This window comes from Pleurodeles waltl, chromosome 1_2 (assembly GCF_031143425.1).
Source record: "Pleurodeles waltl isolate 20211129_DDA chromosome 1_2, aPleWal1.hap1.20221129, whole genome shotgun sequence".
NCBI classification, from domain to species: domain Eukaryota; kingdom Metazoa; phylum Chordata; class Amphibia; order Caudata; family Salamandridae; genus Pleurodeles; species Pleurodeles waltl.
Genome location: NC_090437.1, coordinates 491,699,139 through 491,721,708, shown reverse-complemented (window position 1 = coordinate 491,721,708; position 22,570 = coordinate 491,699,139). Strand labels below are relative to the sequence as shown.

Here is a 22,570-nt window from a genome sequence, read left to right as displayed (position 1 = left end):
ACTCCAAAACCTGGGACCTACATGGCCATCGATCCAACCAGGGTGCATTGTCAGTAGGCCTGACTCTGCAGCACCTCCTGCTACGTTCTTCTCCGCAGCAGAAAATCCTGTTCACTGACCCCTTGCAGAAGGGGTATACAGTCTCTTAGAACCTTCGTCAGTTACAGCCTGCAGCTTCATCCCGCTGAGGATTTTCGACCCTACTGAACTCTACCTCCTCAGACATTTTTCCTTGCAATGTCTTCTAAGCCTGAAGGTAAGCGGAGAACAGGCCCAATCCACTTTGTGTATCTAAACTGCACCCCATAGTAGTGAGACATAACTTTTGGTTTGCACCGGTCTTGGTTGACTAGATGTCTACAGTTGGCACTTTGATCCTTTATGTGCTAGCTTTACTTTAAACTTTTTTAAAAAAATAACTCTGGTTCTACTGATTGGGTTCTTGTCATTTTGGTGCTAAATAAGTTAATGAAATATACTCTATTTTTCTAAATTGGTGTGGGATTCTTCTTGTGTGGTGTTTTCACATTATTACTGTTTGTGTGCTGCATAAATACTTTACACAATGCCTCCTGGGTAAGCCTGACTGCGTTTGTGCCATGCTACCAAAGGGTTAAGCACAGGTTAATTTAGTGGCTTTAGTGGTTCACCCTGATGGGGATTGTGGCTGTAACTTGAGAAGAAGAATTTCTCACACTATCCATGGGACAAATAAAGGACAACAGATTTCGTTTTGGGAACAAGCTCAACCTATTCCCAATTTGCTGAAAATCTAGTACAGGATCCTTGGATTCTCCTAAAATCTGCACATTGACTGGGCAGGGCTGTAATGCAAATGGACTTGAACAGGACTGCCCCTCAGAAGATTGTGACATTCTAGTGAACCAAATTAAGTATGGCTGACGCAGTGGGGAGATCAATTTAGTGGCGCTAAAGGGAAAGCAAATTATGAATGGCAATCCTTTTTCATTTTTAAAAGGAATACCATGAGTGCACAAGGGCAGAAACCCTACAAATCTCAGGTACAAACAAACTAATGCTGAGAATTTAGTTTTAATAAAAGGAAAACATTTATTTCTGGGTGAAGAAGTGCTAAGAATATCCTCTATAAACTGGAGCATCGTGTAGGTATATGAACAAGCTTCTTATGGCTCAATAAGAACTCCCAAATGAAATATCTTAACCAGCTGACTAGACCTGTGTATAAGTAAATTATCTGGAGAAAATATAATCAAACACCCTACAGTATTTAGGTCAATACCCTTGAAGCCAAAAGGATGACACTTGTCTCTATGTTGACCAGCCATCATGGAGTTATAACTACTCCTGCAATTGAGAATTCATATATTAAGGAGATGTAACCCATTCAACGTCTTCTGCTACTTTGTAAAATGCCCTGCCGAAGTGATCTTTAGGATATATGAATATATGCCGTTTTGATCATTCAGCTGGGTGAAACTAACACGTTTTTTTACAATATTGTTGATCCTCCCCAAATCTACCTACTCTTAAATACTCTTAAATAACTTGGAAATGCTTATTCAGTCTTGCTAAATGTGGTAGGTATCGTGTTTTAAATGCAATTACTGTGGGCTTTTTCAGGAAACCTCCAAAGTCCTATAAAGAGTGGTTCAAGAAGTCAGTTTGTTTTTTACATTTTACTAGTTGACGTTTTTGAAAAATGCACAACTTCCAGTAATCTCTCGGAACATCCTTTTCAAGTGGTCCCTGCATCAGTATAAGCAACTTCCATCAGGCATAGGCTGTGAGTGCATAGCATGAGATCGCTGAGAAAGTCTGTGCCTTTCCTCCATCTGATTTGTTGAAGAGATGTGTGTTTCATGCACACTTTCTCTCCTGCTGCAAGAATAACAGCTGTGCTTATTTTCAGACCAGTGCCTTGACTTCTCTTGCAAGAATTGTTCATGAAGCTTACATTTAAACCAATCTACTTTCCTTTCCACACCTAGCAATATGTGTTAATAATTTAAAAGGTTCCTGTCAAATTTATTAACCCAAGTTAAAAATGTTGAATAAACTGCTAAACATCTTTTTGTTCGTATATTTAATTTATCATCTCTAAATTGAAACTGATTAATTATAAGTTTGTCAAGAATATATTTCTAATCCACTTTTTAATTTAATCGATTTAGGGTGTTCGTAAAACCCTGCTAACAATAAATACTGCAGTGACTTCAGAGTGCTTTGGGCCTGGGTACAGAGACTTGGTGTGGCAACCTTCAAAATGGAACTTTGTGAAACACAGTTGTGGAGAACCTGTTGCAGGTCCAGCAGCAATGTACAGCTTTTAAAGATGGCCATGAAAAGTGTCCTGAGCACATAGCAGACATGGCAAAGCATGTTTAGGTGTCTGATCACACGTATTAGGGCAGGCTGTTAGTTACACAGGCCACGTCCACCACAAAGGGTTGTTAGTATTTTCATACCACAGTAACAGTGGATACAGTCTGCCCCCATACAAATATTCCTTCATCCCAATTAAAACACTGGTAGGAGTACACACGCACATCTACAGTTTGCATGTATTTCCTTTTCAATGTGCCCTCCTGTTTATTTTAGTGAATCACCATATCTGTAAATTTACACATGCCACAGGAGGAAACCTATCATGATTATATATATATATCCGCAACAAAGTCGCTGATACCGGACCTCTACCATGGAGTGGCGCGTGAATGTCGGCGCGGCATCTGGCAAAACAATATATGAAGATTCCAAGAAGGAGAACAGGCCTCTCAGTAATTCAAACAGTTCATTAAATAATACAAAAACATCCAGTCCCTGCGACGCGTTTCGGCACAACTGCCTTGCTCACGCATTGCATGATGCGTTAATAAGCATATATATATATATATATATATATATATATATATATAGACACACACACACACACACACACACACACACACACAAAAAAAAAGCCTTTGTGAATATGCTCCTATGTGAAACTGCTATTCGCGGCCAGTGCAGTTCTGCAATGGCGATAAGAAGTGCATCCAGTAAAGATACAATTCTCTAATGTTCAGCCCTCGGTGCTTATAGCACTTAGATGCGGTTGTCTTAATCACTATAAATGAGGGATGATCACACGATGTCAGTGCTGTTAGGCTTTCCTTTCCCCATAAAACTGCATGCATACATTCAAGCATGGAGACTCAAACAAATTGCTTCTATAATGTTATGTTATATTTACCTTATCTTTAAACTCTCCATTAAAAGCAAACTGGTTTTCCGGATTTCCATTTGGGACTTTGTATAATTTTAGCCAATTAACCGTAGCTTCGAGGTAACCAGGTTTATACTTCTTGACATCATCAATATCTGAAAAAAAAAGTAGCAGTTATAAAAACAGGCATCTGTAAACTATTTTACACAATATAGTATCGGAGAAACTTAATTATTTTAAGCCAATTTCTAGGTAGATGTGCGAGGGAGGAGAGTGTGTTGAGCCCATCATGATCTAGTTAGCAACAGATGACAATCCCTTTACCATTCACTTCCCCTCAGTTTCTCCTTCACACACGTGTGTGTGCCCTAGGCCAGGGGAGGGGATTATGCTTTCTGATGAGGTAACACAACCAGAAATCATTTCCCTTTGTTGGGCCTTCAACAAAGGCAGGAAACTGCAGGAGAGATAAGAGCAAGACTTATCAAATAGTAAACAGCAGACAACAGTAAGGAGACGGGTAGTAAGGTCTCTGCGGGTATCTCTAGTTATCTAAAAAGAAACAAAAAAAAAACACAGCCCTTCTCTCAAAGCTACTTTAACACGGGGTGTTGATGTGTAAGAGTACGTTTGTTTTTTATCTCGTCTCACAACACGGATGTATGCCTTTTTTATTTAACTCTCCCTGGGGTCACACACCACCAACGTGCATATCTTTTGTCCCCCATCTGTGAAATATGACACCCTTGTCCATCGAAAAACATGATTTTAAACCCATTTATCAAAAGATTACAAAAGACGCATTTTCAAAAGCATTACACATTTCTATAAGTACATTTTACTCACATCGAAAAAGAATCAATCAAATCAATAAACAAAATGACATTTATTTTCGTAAGGATATGGGGTAGGTAAGATGGATATGGGGGACTATGAGACCCTTTTATATCAATAAACATACCTGGGTATGGTTATGAAATGAGATTCAAAACATACATACTCCCATCCTTGTGCTAAATAACAGACACGAGTCGTGCTTTAGACCTTTCTGACCACATACCCAAAGTAAAGAAGGGTTGGGTGCATTTTCAAGGAGGAGGGTGAGACATTCAAGGCAAAATGATGACGGTGTCTTCAATGGGTGAGGTTTTCTTGTCTATCATTCGTGAGCAGTAGCGAGAGAGGAACATCATGCCTTGTTTGACGCTAAATTTGGGGTCTTCTAAATATTGGTATTTCTTTTGTACAACATGAAGGACTGAGGTAATCTGAGGTGTAATGCATTTGTGAAAAAGGATGTGTAGGTAGTTGAAGGCTCTTGTTTCCCGCCTGCAAGAACAGGAACAGAGTGTGCAAGAATGAGCACACTTGGCAGTATGGTACTCTGTTTTATCTCTTATATGGTGACAAGCAACTTAAGGAGCAGACAGGTGTCATCCTCACTGTACTGAAGATATTTACTGTCACCTGATAATGTTTTCCAAAGGCATTAAATTACCTCGCATTCCCAGTGAAATCAAAATTAGAGTATTCAAGATGGCAGCACTTATGATTTAATTAAAAAGTTAGCAGGGTGACGAGACATTCGGGTTCAAGGCCCAACAGTTCCTCTGGTTCTGGGCATAAGGATGAGTTGTAATATCAATAGCCATAAGTAGAGACTGGCGAGAACGAAACCAGCTTTTAATACACAAGATAGACTCAGTCACAGCAATGAACACGTTACCTAACTCACTCTTGGCAGCTGAGGGGTTAATTTAAAATTGAAACAATATGTTGAAAAGAAAATAATTACTACAAATTTGAGCAAGACTGCTTCCCGGTATATCTTTACCTTCGACCCTTATGACCTATCTATAAGGCTGAAGGTCCCCCCCGGCTGGCTGTGTCAAGAGTGGCATTTTGCTATGTTTACCTTTGCCCCTGATATTTACATTTATTTTTCTTATTAGTGGATTAGTTAGAAGAGTCTCTTGCCCCAATGGAGACCCAAACTAACAATCGTGTGCTCTTCTGGGACCTCTGTCATGACCCTGAACTGGAGAGACCCCAAACTGCTCCCCACAAGAGGGTTGGTAACATCAAGTGGTAATATCCCTGTGCCCTTTTGCCTTACCCATGGCTGATGGCAGCAAATATATAGTTTTGAGGTGCAGTAGCTGCACGCGTTGTTGATGAAAACAGCCCTCTGTTTAATTTTAGCCCACGGACCTCTGGTGCCTGAGACTCATTTGATGCAAACACTGCGGGCTACAGCTGTTCACCTGATTACAAACATCAGAACACGCATGAATGGGAATGTAAAAGTGATAATCTCCGGTTAAGCGGTCATTGGTGTAACATCTCTCTATGCAGCTGCAGTGGGCAACATGGAAGACTAATGTGACCCACAGAAACAAGAACAGACCATTCACCACATCTTTGCTAGGTTGTGTCAGGCTCTGATATACAAGGTTCCCAGGTCGCGCAGCACCTGGACCGATCTCTTATTGTGGGGTCATGAAGGCGCTAGACCATGCAAAGCATCCTGTGAGCAGGGCAATCCTGCTCTACACATCATCTTTTCTGAGGAGGGAAAACCTACCTCAACATAACAGGTTAGATTTGTAACCTATACATATGCATCTGTACTGGCTGACAATGGTCTCCTGCTCAATTGCCAAGAACTGAATATAGGCTAGAGCTGCAATGTAGAATTTTAAAGAGTGACAGGGACAAGACCTTTGTGGCCCCTTTAACAATGCTTCTCGACTTTGGAGCCAAGACCCTCACACATCTTCAAGGCTACAATTGAGCCTGGTGGAGCTCCACTGTACAGCTCGTGACCTGGCCTGACAATCCAAAGCATCTAGAAGCCCTATCGACTCCTCTACGGGAGGGGAAGGAAGACTCAACAAGGTCAGCCTACATGTGAGGGTGAGTTTAGTAGTGACTATGCCTGGCAAGGACACTTCCTCTCTGTTCTTACATTTGCTTTTTAACCTTTGTGGGACACCCACTTCCCTCCTTCCCCTTCTCCAAGCACAAGCTTATCACCACCTTCTGTGGTCTGTGTCATTAAAAGATCCTCTGGGCTTGTTCATCATCCATGCTTCTGTGCTAATAGACCCACAACTCCAAAATTTCCTGAAGATCTGAGCCGCATTTCAACCCCTTCGGCAGCAAGAACTCTTCTCTCTGGGTGTGGAGCTGCTGACCAAGTGTGGTTAGCATCTTTGAGTCATGACGTATCCAACTTTACATGCACATTGAAAACGTTAGCCATAAAGGAGGAGACAACACAGGATTACTGGGCAAATTACATTTCATCGCAGACAGTTGGAAGCTCCCTATAAAAGTATCAATGTCTTGGTGAATTTCTCCTTGAACTGCAATTCTTATATTGTGAGTTGTTCATAATTTTCAGAAAGATTACGACCAATTAGTGATTTCATACAAAGTTGGAGGTGTAAGTTTTGGTAAGAGGGTCTTCATCCTCATTGTTCATGATCAACATTATGAACAACATAGTGACTGTGATCGACTAGCTTTCGCAATCAGTGTATTCTGACAGTAAGATGGGTCCTTAAGTGTTCCTACTTTGTATTAGTGTGCTGCTATTTTGCATGTAAGATTTTCATTATTGCATTCGAATTATGACTTGTATATATACATTTCTTTTAAGGTGTTTTTAAAGTGTAGCTAAATATGTACCTACTCAACCTTCACACCACACTACCTCCTACGATCTACTCTTATTTCTTGACCACACTACCGCAGAGAGTGAAGGATGCTGTTGAGGTCAACTTTGCATCACCCTGGTCAGTGTGCAACATTTGCAATCCCACCTTGCTGTAGCTGGGTAATCCTGCAATGCCATAACTCTGCAAAAAACCCACCTGGGCACAATTAAGGACCTGTCTAGTGGGATCTGGGTGATGGGATAATAAATGAAAGGTCCAAGACTAAGGTGTACCCATGGCACACTGGCAACAGCCATGGGCCTTGTTGCATTAATCGTGGGGTGCTGACAAATACAGAACCTGGTCTGCAATCAGAGTCTTGTAGCAACAGAAAGTGGCCTATGGGCACAGTGTCCTTTCCTACTAAATACAAGGTCTGGCCAATGGCCAACTAGCTACACCCAGAAGCTGCAGAGAGTTGGCGCACAGTCATCAGAGGTGCAATGTACATAGATTCTGGGCCTGGAGCCCCTTCTCACTTAGCAGTGGACATGGCTGTAGGCCAGTCCCTACAAAAAGCACCTCCTATGTGCAGTCAAAGCCTAAACCAATGACTCTGTGGTGGGGGCACACCACGTCTTGAATGATTTCATGGATTTTTTGAACGGTGCCAGCATGGGAAGGGAGGTTTGAGGGAAGTTATACCATAAGCTCTCTTTAACAATGCCTTTTTAATTTTGTTTTCTGTAATTACTTACTTTACTCCCTTGCCAAAACAAGTGCTAGCCATGCCTTGCACAAAGCCTCTGTACCACTTTACTGGCGCACAGTAAGCTGTGGTCTCACTGCAAGTTCCAAGTCCTTGTGACTCCAAAATCCTCTATGTATTGAATTCAAACTTGTCAGTGAGGTGCACTTGCTTCTAAACTCCAGAACAAAGTGGGCTCCCTTTTTATTGCTTTTTTACATCTAAGAATCTTGAAAGGAATCCGCGAATCAACAATGCTGGCAGTATTCCTTTGTCCAATCTGTGGGACTATGAATCTTGCTAGACTTCTGAAAATCCACCTCTAGATATACCGACCAGCAACCAATCTACTATTTTGTGAACCCTGCATCCTCCCTAAGTTTGGAGGCTGGTCCCCTGATACCTGCAGGCCCTTTCACATTATTTTCATGTGTGGTGGGATCTGATGTTATCTAAGGATCGAGTGTATTACCACAAGGAGACGTGGTATCCTGTTGTCACGGATAAGGACCCCCCAACACTGCTGTCAAAACTATGATCTTTTGAGTGTTTCTGAGGGCAACATCAGTCCCTCTATAATGCCCTTCCCCATTCACCCATATTATACCTGGGGTATGGTAATGTAGCCGCTACCCCTTTTGCCCCATCAATATTTTTCTGCACTGCAGGAGTCACAAATATTCACACATCTCTCACTCCTCATAAGGAAGGCTGAAATAGTTTTTTTTAATTCACAGCCAGCCAATCAGGATGATTTGGCCCGCAGATAATAGTCTGAATCCATGCATTTCAGAATGAGTAATAGGAAAGAATGCATCCTCTTCCAATTAGAGTTGAACATTTTTTGTTTTTTTTGGAATATATTTTTATTCAAATTTTCAGAAGATTCAGGATGTGAATCACAATGGTATCACTGATATCAAAACTGGTCAATAACAATTCATTCCAACAATACCATTGTGATATAATGCAGAAAGAAACTGCCAAGTTGATCCAGCTGAATGCAAGCCCTCATAGTGGGAGTATGAATCTGATGCTTTATAATATGAGTGAACTATGAGGAGTACATATATTGTGCATTTGAGGGGAGGAAACATGGTGCTGAGGGCGGGCAAGGCAGGTCCAAGGTATTCCACATAGTGTATCCATTCCGGTGTAGCACATGGCAACACAGGGAAGTGTGTGTGTCAAAGTACTGAGGGTGAGGAGAAAAGCAAGGAAAGGCAGAGAAGAGGCTTGTTACATAAGAGCCGTAATACAACCAAGAGGAACTCTCCCATGCCCCTCAACTATTGTCAGTCCTAAACTTACCAATCTGAGGTCATGATGTGTGGTTTCACATTGTAAGTGTGGAGGATAGAATGACATGGAATCCTATGGGTGAGGGCCATCACTATATTTTTACCATGGGCTCCAAATTCGATCAAACTTATTTGTCTGATTCTGTAACCTATAAAACACATGCTCGTAGATTTCAAGCCATAATGGCTCTGTGAGCATTGGTGTTACAGCCCTTCTTCAATGCCGGTCAACACAGATTTTCGCCACGGACAGGGACTTGGCCATCCTTCTACATCAATGAGAGATCAATCCTTCTACATCAATGAGAGATCAAACTGTTGAGGTCAGAATTTTAAAAGAGAAGAAGACAGTTTGGCCAAGGTTTGGAAAGGACAGTTGTTAGTGTCCAGAGGACATACCAAATTTCCCGCTAGAATGAGGATATCCTGTGACAAGATTATACTACATGTAGTAAACTACAACCCTCTGATTCACACCTCCCGGAAACATCGTTCCAGTTAGACTTGCCTTAGGCAGTTTGACTAGCGACCACTGTCACTGATGAAGAACTGGAAGTATGTGTACTTGAGGTGTGCTTACATTAGGTTTTTATTGTGGGTGTTAAGCAGGGAAACCCATCACTCAGGTAATTAGCCCAAATGTAAGAGCATCTGCCTTCCGAGTCTGGCCTCATGCACCAGTGTATTGTAATGTAAATGGGAGATCAGAGTGCCATAATGGGTTTGCCCCACTTCAACATGTAAAAAAGGATTGAAGAGTCTAGAATTGTAATTGTCCCACTTCTGTGCCTGTTCTGAAAAGAGATGCAAAAACAACAGATGATGGATGGACTGTAGAGCAAATCAAACAATCACCCCCAGTCACAGATCTGGATTTAATCCATCAGTTTTTTTGCTTGCCATGCCATTCCAATTTGGACCCAGCCGTATGCTAATCAGTCTTGACCCTGTTCCCCATAGGAACAGTCCAGCCCGAGCTGCTAGGCCAGGTCTCCCAGGACCAGAAACAAGCATACTGGGACCCGCTTCAGGGTATCACCCTTCATCAGCCAGGCTAGCGTGAATCTGGTGGCATATCAAGCACGGGACCCACTTCTGGACATACCCTTCCCACTTGGGGCGACAAATGCAAAAACAACAGATGATGGATGGAATGTAGAGTAAATCAAACATTCACCCCCAGTCACATATCTTGGTTTAATCCATCAGTGTTTTTGCTTGCCATGCCATTCCAGGTTAGACCCAGCCATGTGAAAATCAGTCTTGACCCTGTTCCCCATGGGAACAGTCTAGCCCAAACTGCCCAGCCAGGTCCTCCCTGGATCAGAAACAAGCATCCTGGGACCGGTTTCAGGGTATCATCCTTCATCAGTCAGGCTAGCTTGAATCTAGTGGCATAACAAGCACAGGACCCACGTCTGGGCATACCCTTCCCACTTCAGGGCAACAAATGCAAAAACAACAGATGATGGACGGAATGCACAGCAAATCAAACATTCACCCCCAGTCACAGATCTGGGTTTAAACCATCAGTTCTGAAAACAGTGCACCAGTAGCTGGTGTAACCAGTTCTAGGAGAGAGTTATGCAGAATTCCAGGTTAACAGCCTCAAAGGTATTTAGAGTGTCACTGTCTAACAAGTCAACTATTGTGTGTATGCCTCAGGTAGCACATGCTACCATCAAAACGTGCTACCTCTAATCAGTAGTACCACACTATTCCAGATGGGTCTCCACTGTGTATTTTTAGTTCCATGTGGTTCATTTGGGGGCCACATACCAAAAAGCCAGCACAGCGTGCTACTGTTGGGAGACAAAGGAGAGTCAGATGTTTTCCTCTTACAATCCAGGCAAGTAAGGCAGGGCAGGTTGTCCAAGTATGTCTGTTCAATGCTTGTCCATTGAATGGGTCACTACAATTCTAAGCCAGGCATCTTAACTGTGACAATTGATCTGCCTGGTGATATGAGTACATGTCAGAAAGTCTCATTGCTCCTGCTGCCAGTGACTCCAGAGCGAACAGCACCAAAAAAGGTTAAAGTGAGAAAGCCTATCTCTTTCTCCTGTGTACTGGAAAAGTATCGGACAAGATACCCCTACAATCTACTAGGGATGTTAGGTTGTCAAAACGTCATCACACTTTGGCTAGGAGGTTCAGACCAATCCCTGCTCTTTCGGACATGTGAAAGAGGAATCCCCTACTTGACGAGGTTGTGTCTTTTTGGCATCCAAAAAATCACTATAGCTTTTTCCCACATGACAATAGAGAGAAGACATGTAGGATTTTTAGACATACGTCCGGGTTCAAAACCACTCTGTTTGTCATGGATCAAGCTCAGGATCAATTTCCATAAGCGGCCTGCCAGAATGTCAGTTTTTGTAATGCGAATTGTAATTAGTTACCGCTTACTACCCCTGACAAGGTGTCAACGTGTCTTTCGCTAATTCAGAACCCAAAAGGATTAGTGGTAGGTTAGCATAGGGAAATATGAGTACATTATTAGTATAGTTAATTTGAGCAGAAGACATGCAAGTCGGTTAGTTGGATTGAATAGAATAATGGAGGGATAGAGGAGGGAAGAATCCAGAAGTCTTAACTAGGAGGCCATAGTAGTAAGATGAGGTTAGGGATGCGTAAAGGAGAGGTGGAGAATGGAAGAGTCTGTAGAAAGGGATTAAAGGGATTACAGTAATAAAATGGGGTTTGGGTTGAGTCAAAGGAGGGATAAATGAGGGTGAATTTAGAAGGGTTCTTTGGAATATTATAGTAGTAAACTTTGGTTTGCGGTGAGCCAGGAGGGGTAGAGGGGGGACGAGTCTGGAAGGTTGTTTGGAAATAGCAGTAAAATGGGCTTGGAAAGAGTCATAGGGTGGAGATAGAGGATAGAATGATAGAGGTAAAGGGTGATGGGGAGACAGAGTAAAGCTTTAAAGAGAGTATTTTTTCATTTTTTTCCTCTTGTACACTAGGACCAAAGTAGTAAATATCCAGATACATGATTACAAAGAAAGGGAGTATATGTGTAAGGAATATAATATATTGAAATTTAAAGTTGTATTGTATAAACACAGACTTTTAAGAGTTGCAGTATTTGAAGTTAATTTGTGCACTTATGCAGATATGTACATACACACACACACATATATATATATACACACACACATATATATACACACACACACACATATATATATATATATATATATATACACACACACATATATATATATATATATATATATATACACACACACACACACACACACATATATATACCTTTAACAGTACGTAAAATATACAATTGTTAAACAGGCCTAAAGAAGTATGTATATATTTTAGGATAAAATAATTATACATATTTATACAAAGAAATATACATATCACGATATATACATTTAATCAGATTACAAAATATTTACATACACAGGGATAGGCATTCCATTGCTGTTTGAGTATGGAAACAGCCAACTCTTGAGTAGTCTTTTAAGATAAGATAGTTATCAGTGGATCTTATATTTAAGGGTAATGAATTCCATAGTTTGGCTGATTTAACAGAGAAAGATGTACCATCTATAGTCTACTGCTTGTATGGTGGTGTTTTTGAGGCGTGGTGCAAATCTTGAGCTGAGGTTTCTTTGTTGAATCTATTTGGTGCTTTTTTTCCTAATGAAAAACAGTCCTGTTCCATGTACTGCTTTGTGGGTGATACAAAGTAGCTTTAAGATGGATTTTCTGGCAACAAGTAACCAATGTAGGGCCCTCAAGGCAGGGGAGATGTGGGCTTGTAGATTTACATGTAGGAGTAGTCTGGCAGCCGAGTTCTGAATGTGCTGTAGTTTTTTCATAGTAGATCAAGATGATCCATGGTACAGGCCACTGGCGTGATCCAGTTTAGACAGTACAAGAGATTGAGTAGCCTGCACCTTGTGTGGAAATCCGAGTTGAGGGAAGATGCGTTGCAGAGTTTTCATTGTGATGAAGCCTGATCTTGCTAATTTTTCCACTTAACATTTATTGTTAACTTGTTGTTCCATGGTAATGCCAAGGTTTTTAACTTCCTTAGATACTTTAGGAGGTGGTCCCAGATCGTCAGGCTAGGCACAGAGTGGGTCGAAATATTTCCAATCGCCACATGTGAGTATTTCTCTTTTGGAAGCATTTAGTTTGAGATGGAACGATGTCATCTACTGATCAACGGCTCTGAGACAACTGAAGATCTGCGAGGTTCCAATTTCTTTGGGACACTCTAGTTTAATGAATATTTGTGTGTCATCTGCATAGTTGTAGCATGTGAGTTAAAAATCATTGATCATTGCCAGTAATGACAACATGTAGATGGTGAAAATCATGGGTGAAATGATTGAACCGTGATGGATCCCTGCTTTTGGGAAGTAGGGTTTGGATGAGAAAGGGGGAGTATGGATGACATTCGTTCTGTTTTGAAGGTAGGCTGTGAGCCATTCGAGAGCAGTTCCCTCTATGCTGGCTTTGTAGAGTCTTTGTATTAGGGTGTCATGGTCAACTGTGTCAAAGGCAGCTGAGAGGTCGAGGAGAAGTAGTGCAACAACTCTATTGTGGTCTATTGTGTTTTTAAGATCGTCCCAGATGGCGATGAGGGCAGAATCATTGCCTCTATTTGGGTGGAATCAAGTCTGGTACAAGTATGGAGTTATCTTCAATGAATTGTGAAATCTGGGCGAGAGCTGCTCTTTCTATCAGTTTGCCATGAAAGGTCCATTTGTGATTGGTCAGTAGTTGTTGGGGTCATGTGGGTCCAGGTTTGTTTAATTTAATAATGGGCATATGTATGCCTTTTAAAGGTCTTCACAAAAGATTCCTGTAGTTAAAGAATTATTGATGATTCTTTTTACTGGTGTGTCAGCAGAGGTAGACAGAATAATGTTCTTGAAGCTGTGTGGTGGACAAGGGTCAGAAGGGCAGCCGGAAGGCCTGCTTGCTTTGACCAGATGCATAAATTCACTTTCTGATATTTGTTTGAAGGATTGCAGAGGCTGGGTTGGTTTACCCTTGGAGGGGAGTTTTGGAAAGGAGTTGGTGCTGGTGGTTTTCCATTGTTTTAAATAGGAGCCCAATGTGTTTGCCTTGGCTGTGTATTGATTTGCTAGTTTGTCTTGTGTAATGGGACGAGTTGCTTCCATGAATTTAGGTTTTAAAAATTTGTTGAGAATTTAATAAAATTCTTTATTTGCAGGTATATCATTTTGAATTCGGATTAGTACCTTTTTTAGCTTTTTTGATTGATGATTTGTATATTCTGTTAAGTTTGCATAGCTGAAGTTTGTCTTCAATGTAGTTTGTTTTAAGCCAGGTCCGTTGCAGCCTTCTGAATTATTGGTTTATCTTTTTTAGTTCTATATTTCTCCAAGGTGCTTGTTTTCTTTTGTTTTGTTTTTCTCAGAGGTATTAGGATATCAAAAACTTCCTGTAGCCACTCAGTTTTTTAACAGAATTTATTGTGTCTAGATCTGTGTTGGCTGCTAGTTGTGTTTCTAAGGAATCAAAACTGAATTTGTTCCATGGTCAATAGGTGGATGTATGTAAGGTGGTCTTGGCTGTGTTTATTTGTGGTGCTTTATGTTACAAAATTACCAAATGTGGTTTGATCATGTGACTGGTGTGATGCTTTGAATGGTAACCATCTCTGGGTTTGTAAAAATGACATCAAGGATGTGTCGTGCAGTGTGTGGGACTGTGTACAATCTGATGTAGGTTGAATGTGACTAGGCCAGTGATGATAGATTTTGGATGGGGCATATTGGATTTGTCAAACCAAATGTTTAGGTCCCCAAGAATGAATAGGTTGGAGTATAGTGTTTTAAGGTTTGAAACTGTGTCTAGAAATGTGTCTGGGAATGTTGAATTGCTAGGTGGTGGTCTGTAAAGGAGGAGAAAGTTACAGGAGAAAGTTGGTGTAGGGCTGCATCCGGTGATGAATGCCTCATAACCTTTTATGGAGATGTCAGTTTTGCTGAGATTTTTGTTTGTTTGAATATAAAAGCTAGTCCACCTCCTATTTTGTCTATACGGTTTTGTGTGATGTTTTGATAGCCTGGAGGAACGGCTTCATGCAACAGTGGGGCCATGTCATCTCCCAACCATGATTGTGTTATAAAGAGCAAGTCAGGTTATGTGTCAGTGAGTAGGCCATAGATCCGGTGCTGGTTTTTAAGAGAGTGATCGAGCATTTATGAGTAGGCAGTTTAGAGATTGTGTATTGGTGGTGGTGTAATATTGTTTTGTAGAAGAGTAATCGGTATATTTTGAACTTGTAGCAGGTGTGTCATTAGTGCTTATAGTAACTGTAGGAGGGTCACAATAATATTGTTTTTCTACATTGTGTCCTCATCCAAGAGGCTTACACGGCATTTGTTGGGTCAGTGGTGGAGATGGTGGTTGCAAGTGACATGGTGAGATGTGTTCCTTTTTAGAGCAGCCTTGTTGTGTAATAGACATGGGGATGTGAAATTGTGAAGAGTGTGGTGCTGTTTATATTGTTAACGTCTGTTTAGAGTGGAAGGAGTATGGGTTAGGAGTGATGGTGAAGCATGTGGGTCATATTCTAAGGCTATAAATTGTGCAATGGATGGGAGGCGGTGAATGAATATTGTTGTGTTGGGGTGCTTGTGGTAGATGTTGGTGAAAAATGAGAATTTTGGAGTCAAATTGGTTGAGGATTTGTATTTATGTAGTCATGAGGGTGGGAGTGGGTGTGACAGGAAGTATTGTGAAAGTGTGTGTAATATTGATGTGTTGTGTTGGTGTTTTGTTTTGTTTTTGGGGAGTTGTGAGAGGAGATATAGATGTGGTGTGTTCTGCGAAGGTTCTGTGTGTAAGTTGCTGCTGATGAGTACTATTTGAATGGTATAGGGGGTGGTGATGTGTTTTGCAGAACAGAGTATGTGGTGCGTATGAGGGGATGGACAAGAGTTATGAGTATGCAAGATTTGATCACTGGAAGAGGTAATTTGTGTGGTGGAGTATAAGGATTGTATGGTTGTGTGTAATTGGTAAAAAAAAAAAAAAAGTTGAGGGGGTGTTGGTGGATGGTGAGATGGAAGGCTGAGTATAGATTTCGTCATAATAAAAAGGGGTCTTGTAGGTGCAAATAGAGGATAGTGCTGGTGTTTTGTATGAACCAGGAGTTTGTGTCTGGATGAATGAAAGTTATGTATAATGTGGCTTTGTGTTGTGTGGGTGATGTGTGGATGTGTTAGTGGTCATGGACAGAGATGCATCAAGAGATAACCAAATGTCACATAGATCTGTCAAACAGGACCAGAGTTGTGAGCAAATCAAAAAAGTAATTTCCTAAGCAAACTGCAACTTAACAGCAAACGTTATCACAGAGGTTGCGATTTGAGTTTTTAGGATTTCAAGACCTCACACAACATGTTCCAAGAAAGCCACGCTATAACCATGAAGTCTTCCTAAGCGGTCAAGGCCTACACATCAGTATGCTCAGACTGGACAAGGCAACCATGCATTCAAGCTCCGGCTTGCACTAAGTTGGACAAGGCAACCTGCCAACCAATACTGCATGCCCTTTGCAGAACAAGGAAACTATTCAGTCAGGATCAAGCTGCTCCTTATTCGGACAAGCCCTGCAGAGCACTACACAGCCACAACAGTGGCAGCAACGCACTTTACTGACACCAAACCCAAACGGACAACTAGGACCATAAAGATACAAAGAATAGAATATATTGACTTTTGGTAATTTTCTTCAGAATTTGAGAACATTTTATTAAGGAGAGCTAACGGATGGGAGTGTGGCGTAACAGACGTTACTCTACGAACCACAGTTTTGGGAACATATATGGCTGCTACACAAACTCATAATTGCATTGGTGATCTGAAGTATTATTTACAAATGACCGGTCGGCACAACCCACTCCTTCCTGTTCAGTATATGATTTAAATATAAACATTTCTATGCTGTAAGGTCACCCTCTAAATGACAAAAGTCAGGCAGACACAAACGATGCCCCGTGCCAAAGACGTTGAGGACAGACAGGTGATTATTTTTATGTTTAAAAGTGTGAACAACAGATCGGGGAAACACGCAGCACCTTCTGACCTGCTCCCTCCTCGTCTCCCGGTTAGATCTGCGACACAAGCCTTGTTATCTGAGGCAGGTACAAGCCGGATAACTTTACGGTCAGATGTTCGTATTCTGGCGAGCTGCAGTCAGCTGCGCGCTCTTTTAGGATAAACAAAAGAGCAGCTGGTAAGGTTGCAATAAAAGCACGCCTGGTTTGGGACGGTGGCCACAAGAATGGCGCAGAGACCTATGCTATGTGTGAAACGTTCATTACTCTATCTTTTCTTTCCATGTCACGCATGTTCTATATCTGATTCTATAAAAAAGACTTGATTAAAAGCTCATATGTAATGATCCAGGTGGGAAAAAAACGAATGCCATATTTGCTCGCTCCCAGGCGCTCACGGGACCATGGCAATTTGCTGAAATAAAGAAAAGTAAATCAAACGCAGCATGAAGGGTATACAATGGGCAAGAGCTCGGTGACCAAGACTGGAAAGGGAGACATAAGAAAATGTCACATATTGGAAACACTACTGGCCTGCCTGTTCAGAATAAAGCATTAACAACCAACAAAACAGTTCTCCTGGAGTGAATGCACCTCAAAGTGCGCACCTTTAAGACGACTCTGAAGTAAAACACAAGAAAAAGCAAAGGGTACAAACACAGCACCGGTCAAACTTCACCGAATGGAATTACACAGGAATGTCCGGACGCGGGCATTATGGGTGAGCTTTTTCAGAAAGAAGCCAAGCGCTGAACAGCGTACGTCTGGCGCAGGCCTGCAAATCCAAGATCCTCAAAAATATATAACTTAACAAACACAGTACTTTTAGTCACTCTAGAAATGGCATGGAGTCAAATCTCTAATATTGGATACTAGCTCATCGGCAATACGGATCAACAATACCCCGCATTTACTCTTAGTAAATCACGAGGTCTGCTGTGGAAGCTACTACCCGAAACACCAATCAGAATTATGTGACAACAAAAGACACGTTGGGTGCAGGTGCGCCCATCCTTTAGGGCGGAGGGGCCACACACCCCCACCTTTTGCCCCTCATGAAGAGTGTCTGTCAAGCTGAACAAAGGTCAGCCTGACAGACACTTTTCATTTTCAGCTCAGACAGCCAGGAGTGAGACATGCGCGACTGGCACTGACTCCTGGCTGCCTGAGCTGAACTTTGCTGGGCTGAGGAGGTCACAGGTCCTATGGGCGTGACCTCCTCGGCTCAGCAAAGGTGCCTCGAGGCCCTCCCCTGGGTGACGAGGAAAGCGTCACCCAATGACTTCGACCTGGGCGCTTCAGGTTTAAGCCCTAGAGCACCCAGGGTGAGTGTCAATGAGTGACACTTCGTCACAAAGTGCGGTGGGGTCAGCAGTCTCACTGACCCCATCCCACTCTGTGACGAGGCTGGGACTGCTGCCTTCCCTCGTTGGCTGACCTTAGGGAAGGCAGCAGTCCCAACCCTCCTGGGACCTCGAGGCTGAAGGTAAGTGTGTGTGTGATGTTTTTAAATGAATGTTTGGTGCGTGCATGTTTGAATGGTATGAGAGTTAATGGATGTGCGTGCGTGCGTGAAAGTATGAGTGTGTGTATGTGTGAAGTTTTAAAATGAATGTTTGGTGCGTGCACGTTTGAATGGTATGAGTGTTGTTAATGGACGTGCGTGCATGCGTGAAAGAATGAATGTGTGTGAACTTTTAAAATGAATGTTTGGTGCGTGCATGCATGTTTGAATGTTATGAGTGTTGTTAATGGATGTGCGTGCGTGTATGTGTGTGAAAGAATGAGTGTGTGTGCGTGTGTGCTTCCCGCCCGCCCCCTCTCTCCTAAAGCTGCCAGCCACCACTGGTTGGGTGTATCTAAAAGATCGATTAGCCTGAGTGCTACATGTTTAGTGATACAACAGAAGGTCTTATGTAATGCATTTGTTTATAACTGTATGGCAAGACTGGAGGCTTTCATACTTACTTTTTTCTTAAATTAATCTACAGCACCAAGGATCATATAACTCATGGTCGGACAGAAAGAGAAAAGAAATAATAACATCACAATAACAGCCCCAGTTCACAACTCGGTATACTATATGTTACTATCCACAGTAAAACATCCTTTCTTCATGGTGCTGACACGTTAAGTGACTATTATTCTTTCGTTTACAGTGTGTCTGCCATGTATTAGGTATTTTTAATGGAATGTGCATACTGGTCCTGTGGTTTCTTATTTCTAATATATTCTATCACTTAATGTTGTTTTTTTGAAACACCAGGGGTACTGGCGTTTCACACGCCCAAGAAGATTGAAAGAATTTTATCAAAGGTTCCCCAAAAGCTCTAAAAAGCCATAGTTTATGTTGTGGGAATTTGCACACCTCACTTTCTGCCTCCTCTATTGCCTCGTTTTGTTGGCCTGTGACTGTTGGCCAAAACAACAAAACTGTTGGTTTTGTTAACCTGGGACTGATTTCAACAAAAACAACAAAACTGTTGGTTTTGTTGGCCTGTGACCGATTTCAAAATCCCCATTACAGACCAGAGTCTGTTTTAGTGTGAGAAAGCATGTTAGGGCGCATGGGTACTGTGTTCAGGATCTGCTCTAAGTTAGGGGTTTGACCTATTGGTTGAACTGAGAGCATAAGGGTTAAGAGCAGAAAGATTTGTCAGTTGCCTGTGGATCTTCTAACTCAGCAGACAAGCTCATTGGCTGCAGGGGCAGTTCTTTTGTCTGGAGTCTCAAGAGTGTTGTTGGGTATCAAGATAATCAACTGCTATTTTGTTGGGTGTCCTTTAAAAATTTGGCATAATATGTTCTGTTAGGTGTAGTTTCTTAACCTATCAAGTACTGTTACGAGCACAAAGATAAACTTTTATATGGCACATCTGTGCTGTGTTGGGTGACCCAGGGGTGTGGAATTTATTAAAATATCTACTTGTCCAGGGGACAGGTTGCTTCTCAAATCTACTTGTCCTGTAAAAAGATCTACTTGTCCCTTTGGTACCATGTAGTGTGGCGCCAAATTATGGCAGCAATCTCATTATGTAAGAGCTCTGATAATAGCCTCTCTGATTATGCCAGGGCTACTACCATAGTAGGGCTTGAATACTTGCAGTTTCAATCCCTACTGTAGAAATTTCCTTATTTTGCCACCTTCCTGCAGATCCGCATACTGGGGCTGGAGGAAGCAGTAAGCAATAGTTCCAGGGCTGGAATGCCTTTGAGTCTGCAAACCTACATGTTTTAAAGATTTTCACCAGCTTCTCTCTAATATTTTCCCATAATAAGATAGGTTGGACATTTACTCCTGACAATGGCAGAATTAGAACTTCTTCCAGGGTTGGGAAGAAAGTGGCTGGAGGGAAAATGAACTTGCAAATGCTCAATAGAATTTCACATGAGCAAATCTACACATGCGTATTTACCCATGCTAAAATACAGTTCACAAATATTTTATAGGGGTACGACATATACCATGGGTGCACTTTTGTGACTTTCTTCAAGAATTTTGGGCCACATGTAGGTAGGTTCAGATTTGCGACCCGCAAATTGCGAGTCGCAAATCCGAATGTAGGATGGTGTCCCTGACACCATCTGTGATTCGCAAGGGCTTCGCAAATGCCCACCTCATGAATAATCATGAGGTCGGTCGCAGTTTGCGACACCCTTGCGAATGGCGGCCCTCACAGGGCTGGTGGCCTGCTGGAGACAGCAGACCACCATGTCTGTGACTGCTTTTCAATAAAGCAGTTTTTTGTTGTTGTAATGCAGCCCGTTTTCCTTAAAGGAAAACGAGATGCATTACAAAAACGAAAAATGAAACGTTTTCGTTTCACTTTTTCAGAGCAGGCAGTGGTCCGCAGGACCACTGCCTGCTCTGAAAAAATGTTTACATTGACGTTCACAATGGGGAAGGGGTCCCATGGGGACCCCTTCCCTTTTGCGAAAGAGTTATCACCCATTTGAAATGGGTGCAAACTGCGATTGGTTTGCGCCCGCATTCGCAAAACAATCCTACATTGCACTGCGAGTCGCAATTAGGAAGGGAACACCCCTTCCTAATTGCGAGTCGCAAACCCGTTTTGCGATTGGGTAACCAGGTTACCGAAACGCAAAACTGGTTTTGTGCATCGCAATGTGCTTTTTGCACGTCGCAAACAGCGAAAGTCGCTGTCTGCGACATGCAAAAAGCTACCTACATGTGGGTCTTGGTCCCTAATTAGGTCTGGTGGTAACAAAGACATTTTGTTTTTATTAAACTTCTATTTCTCTCTCTTTCGGCTAGCTTTACTGTGATGGATCGCATTCTGCTCTTCCACAAGGAGCATATTGGCACACAAAGTAGTTTTGTTCAATGTCAGGAACTACTGTGGCAATCAGTGACATAACGAAACTGGAGGGTGCCCCTTTGCAAAGAACATGGAGGAGCCCCCTCTCCAGACTCACTCAGGGCAGGTGCTGTGCTGAAGGGGCCCCCTGGAGGGCGGCTGCGGGGCCTTTGTTATGCCACTGGTAGCAACTTATGCTTTTAGAGTTCAAAAAAGTTTTGGGTTTTTTTTGCCAGTGTTTGTTACAATGTTGAAGGCCTGGTAGCTCCCACAACAATAAAGTGTTACAAAAGTCATGTCAAAACAAGACACGCATTGATGAAACTAAAGGACTTATAAAAATATGTCAGATCAGTTGGCTTTGTCAGTGTTTGTTTATTTTCATGCTTCCCATAATCGTGTTGAAAATGGTTACACTGATTTTCCATTAGAAATATTTTTGGGAAATACTAGCATGCATCAAAACATTTGACTAAATGACACTTCATTTGCATCTAATCAGAGAGCATTCTGGGAGCATTATACTTAGCCTCATAGCCTAAACGTTTCAAACATGTGTATACACTTTTTTTTTTTTTGTACTGGAACCAACGTCAGTAGTGAAGTGTGACCTTAAAACATTTATTTACAGCACTCACCCTAATAATGAAGGTTTTCAAATAATGAACCATAAATACAAGTTCGAACAGCATTACCTTTTGGAAACACATTACCTCAACTGCAGAGAGTTCCACTCTCTGTAAACAGGCAGCTAAAAGGTTTGTGCTGCAGAGGGTTGGGCCTACTTGTCCCAAGGACAAAGTAAACATAAAAACTTGTTGCCCTTGACCCCAAACAAGATGCGTCGGGCGATAGGAATTCCACATCCCTGCTGGGTGTATGTGAGATGTTGGACTAATGTGTTCTACTGGGGGTTTGCATGTCTGGTGGTTATCAATGGTTGGTACTGTTGTGAGCCACATGATAACAGGCTATCTATGGCATACCAAGGTTGTGATGGATGTCTGAAAAGTCTCATCTAATGTGTCATGATCTGTATTGGAGAGTTCTGGGCAATGCAAACTCTACATAACATACACCTGAAAATGCTACCATTAAGTTAAAAGCAGTGTTAGATGCTGACAACTAGAAAAGGTAATCCAAGTGCCTTATGATGAGGACATACCTATCAAGCACTGGAGAAACTAATAGTTCTTGCTTTTTAAATGTGAGAAGCAACTGACTGTTTGTTTTGGTGTTTTTTTTTATGTCAGGAACCATTAAAGATGTACAGTCGTACATATG

At 41.9% G+C, this 22,570-nt stretch overlaps 1 protein-coding gene across 2 annotated transcripts in view; it reads right to left on the bottom strand.

Moving 5' to 3' along the window:
• PPA2 (inorganic pyrophosphatase 2) overlaps positions 1–22,570 on the bottom strand; it is a 344,063-nt gene that overhangs the window by 75,505 nt on the left and 245,988 nt on the right. For both annotated transcript variants that reach the window (XM_069241383.1, XM_069241374.1), the window contains one exon: positions 3,215–3,342. In XM_069241383.1, coding sequence (XP_069097484.1) covers positions 3,215–3,342 — 128 coding nt within the window. The remainder of the gene's footprint in view (positions 1–3,214; positions 3,343–22,570) is intronic.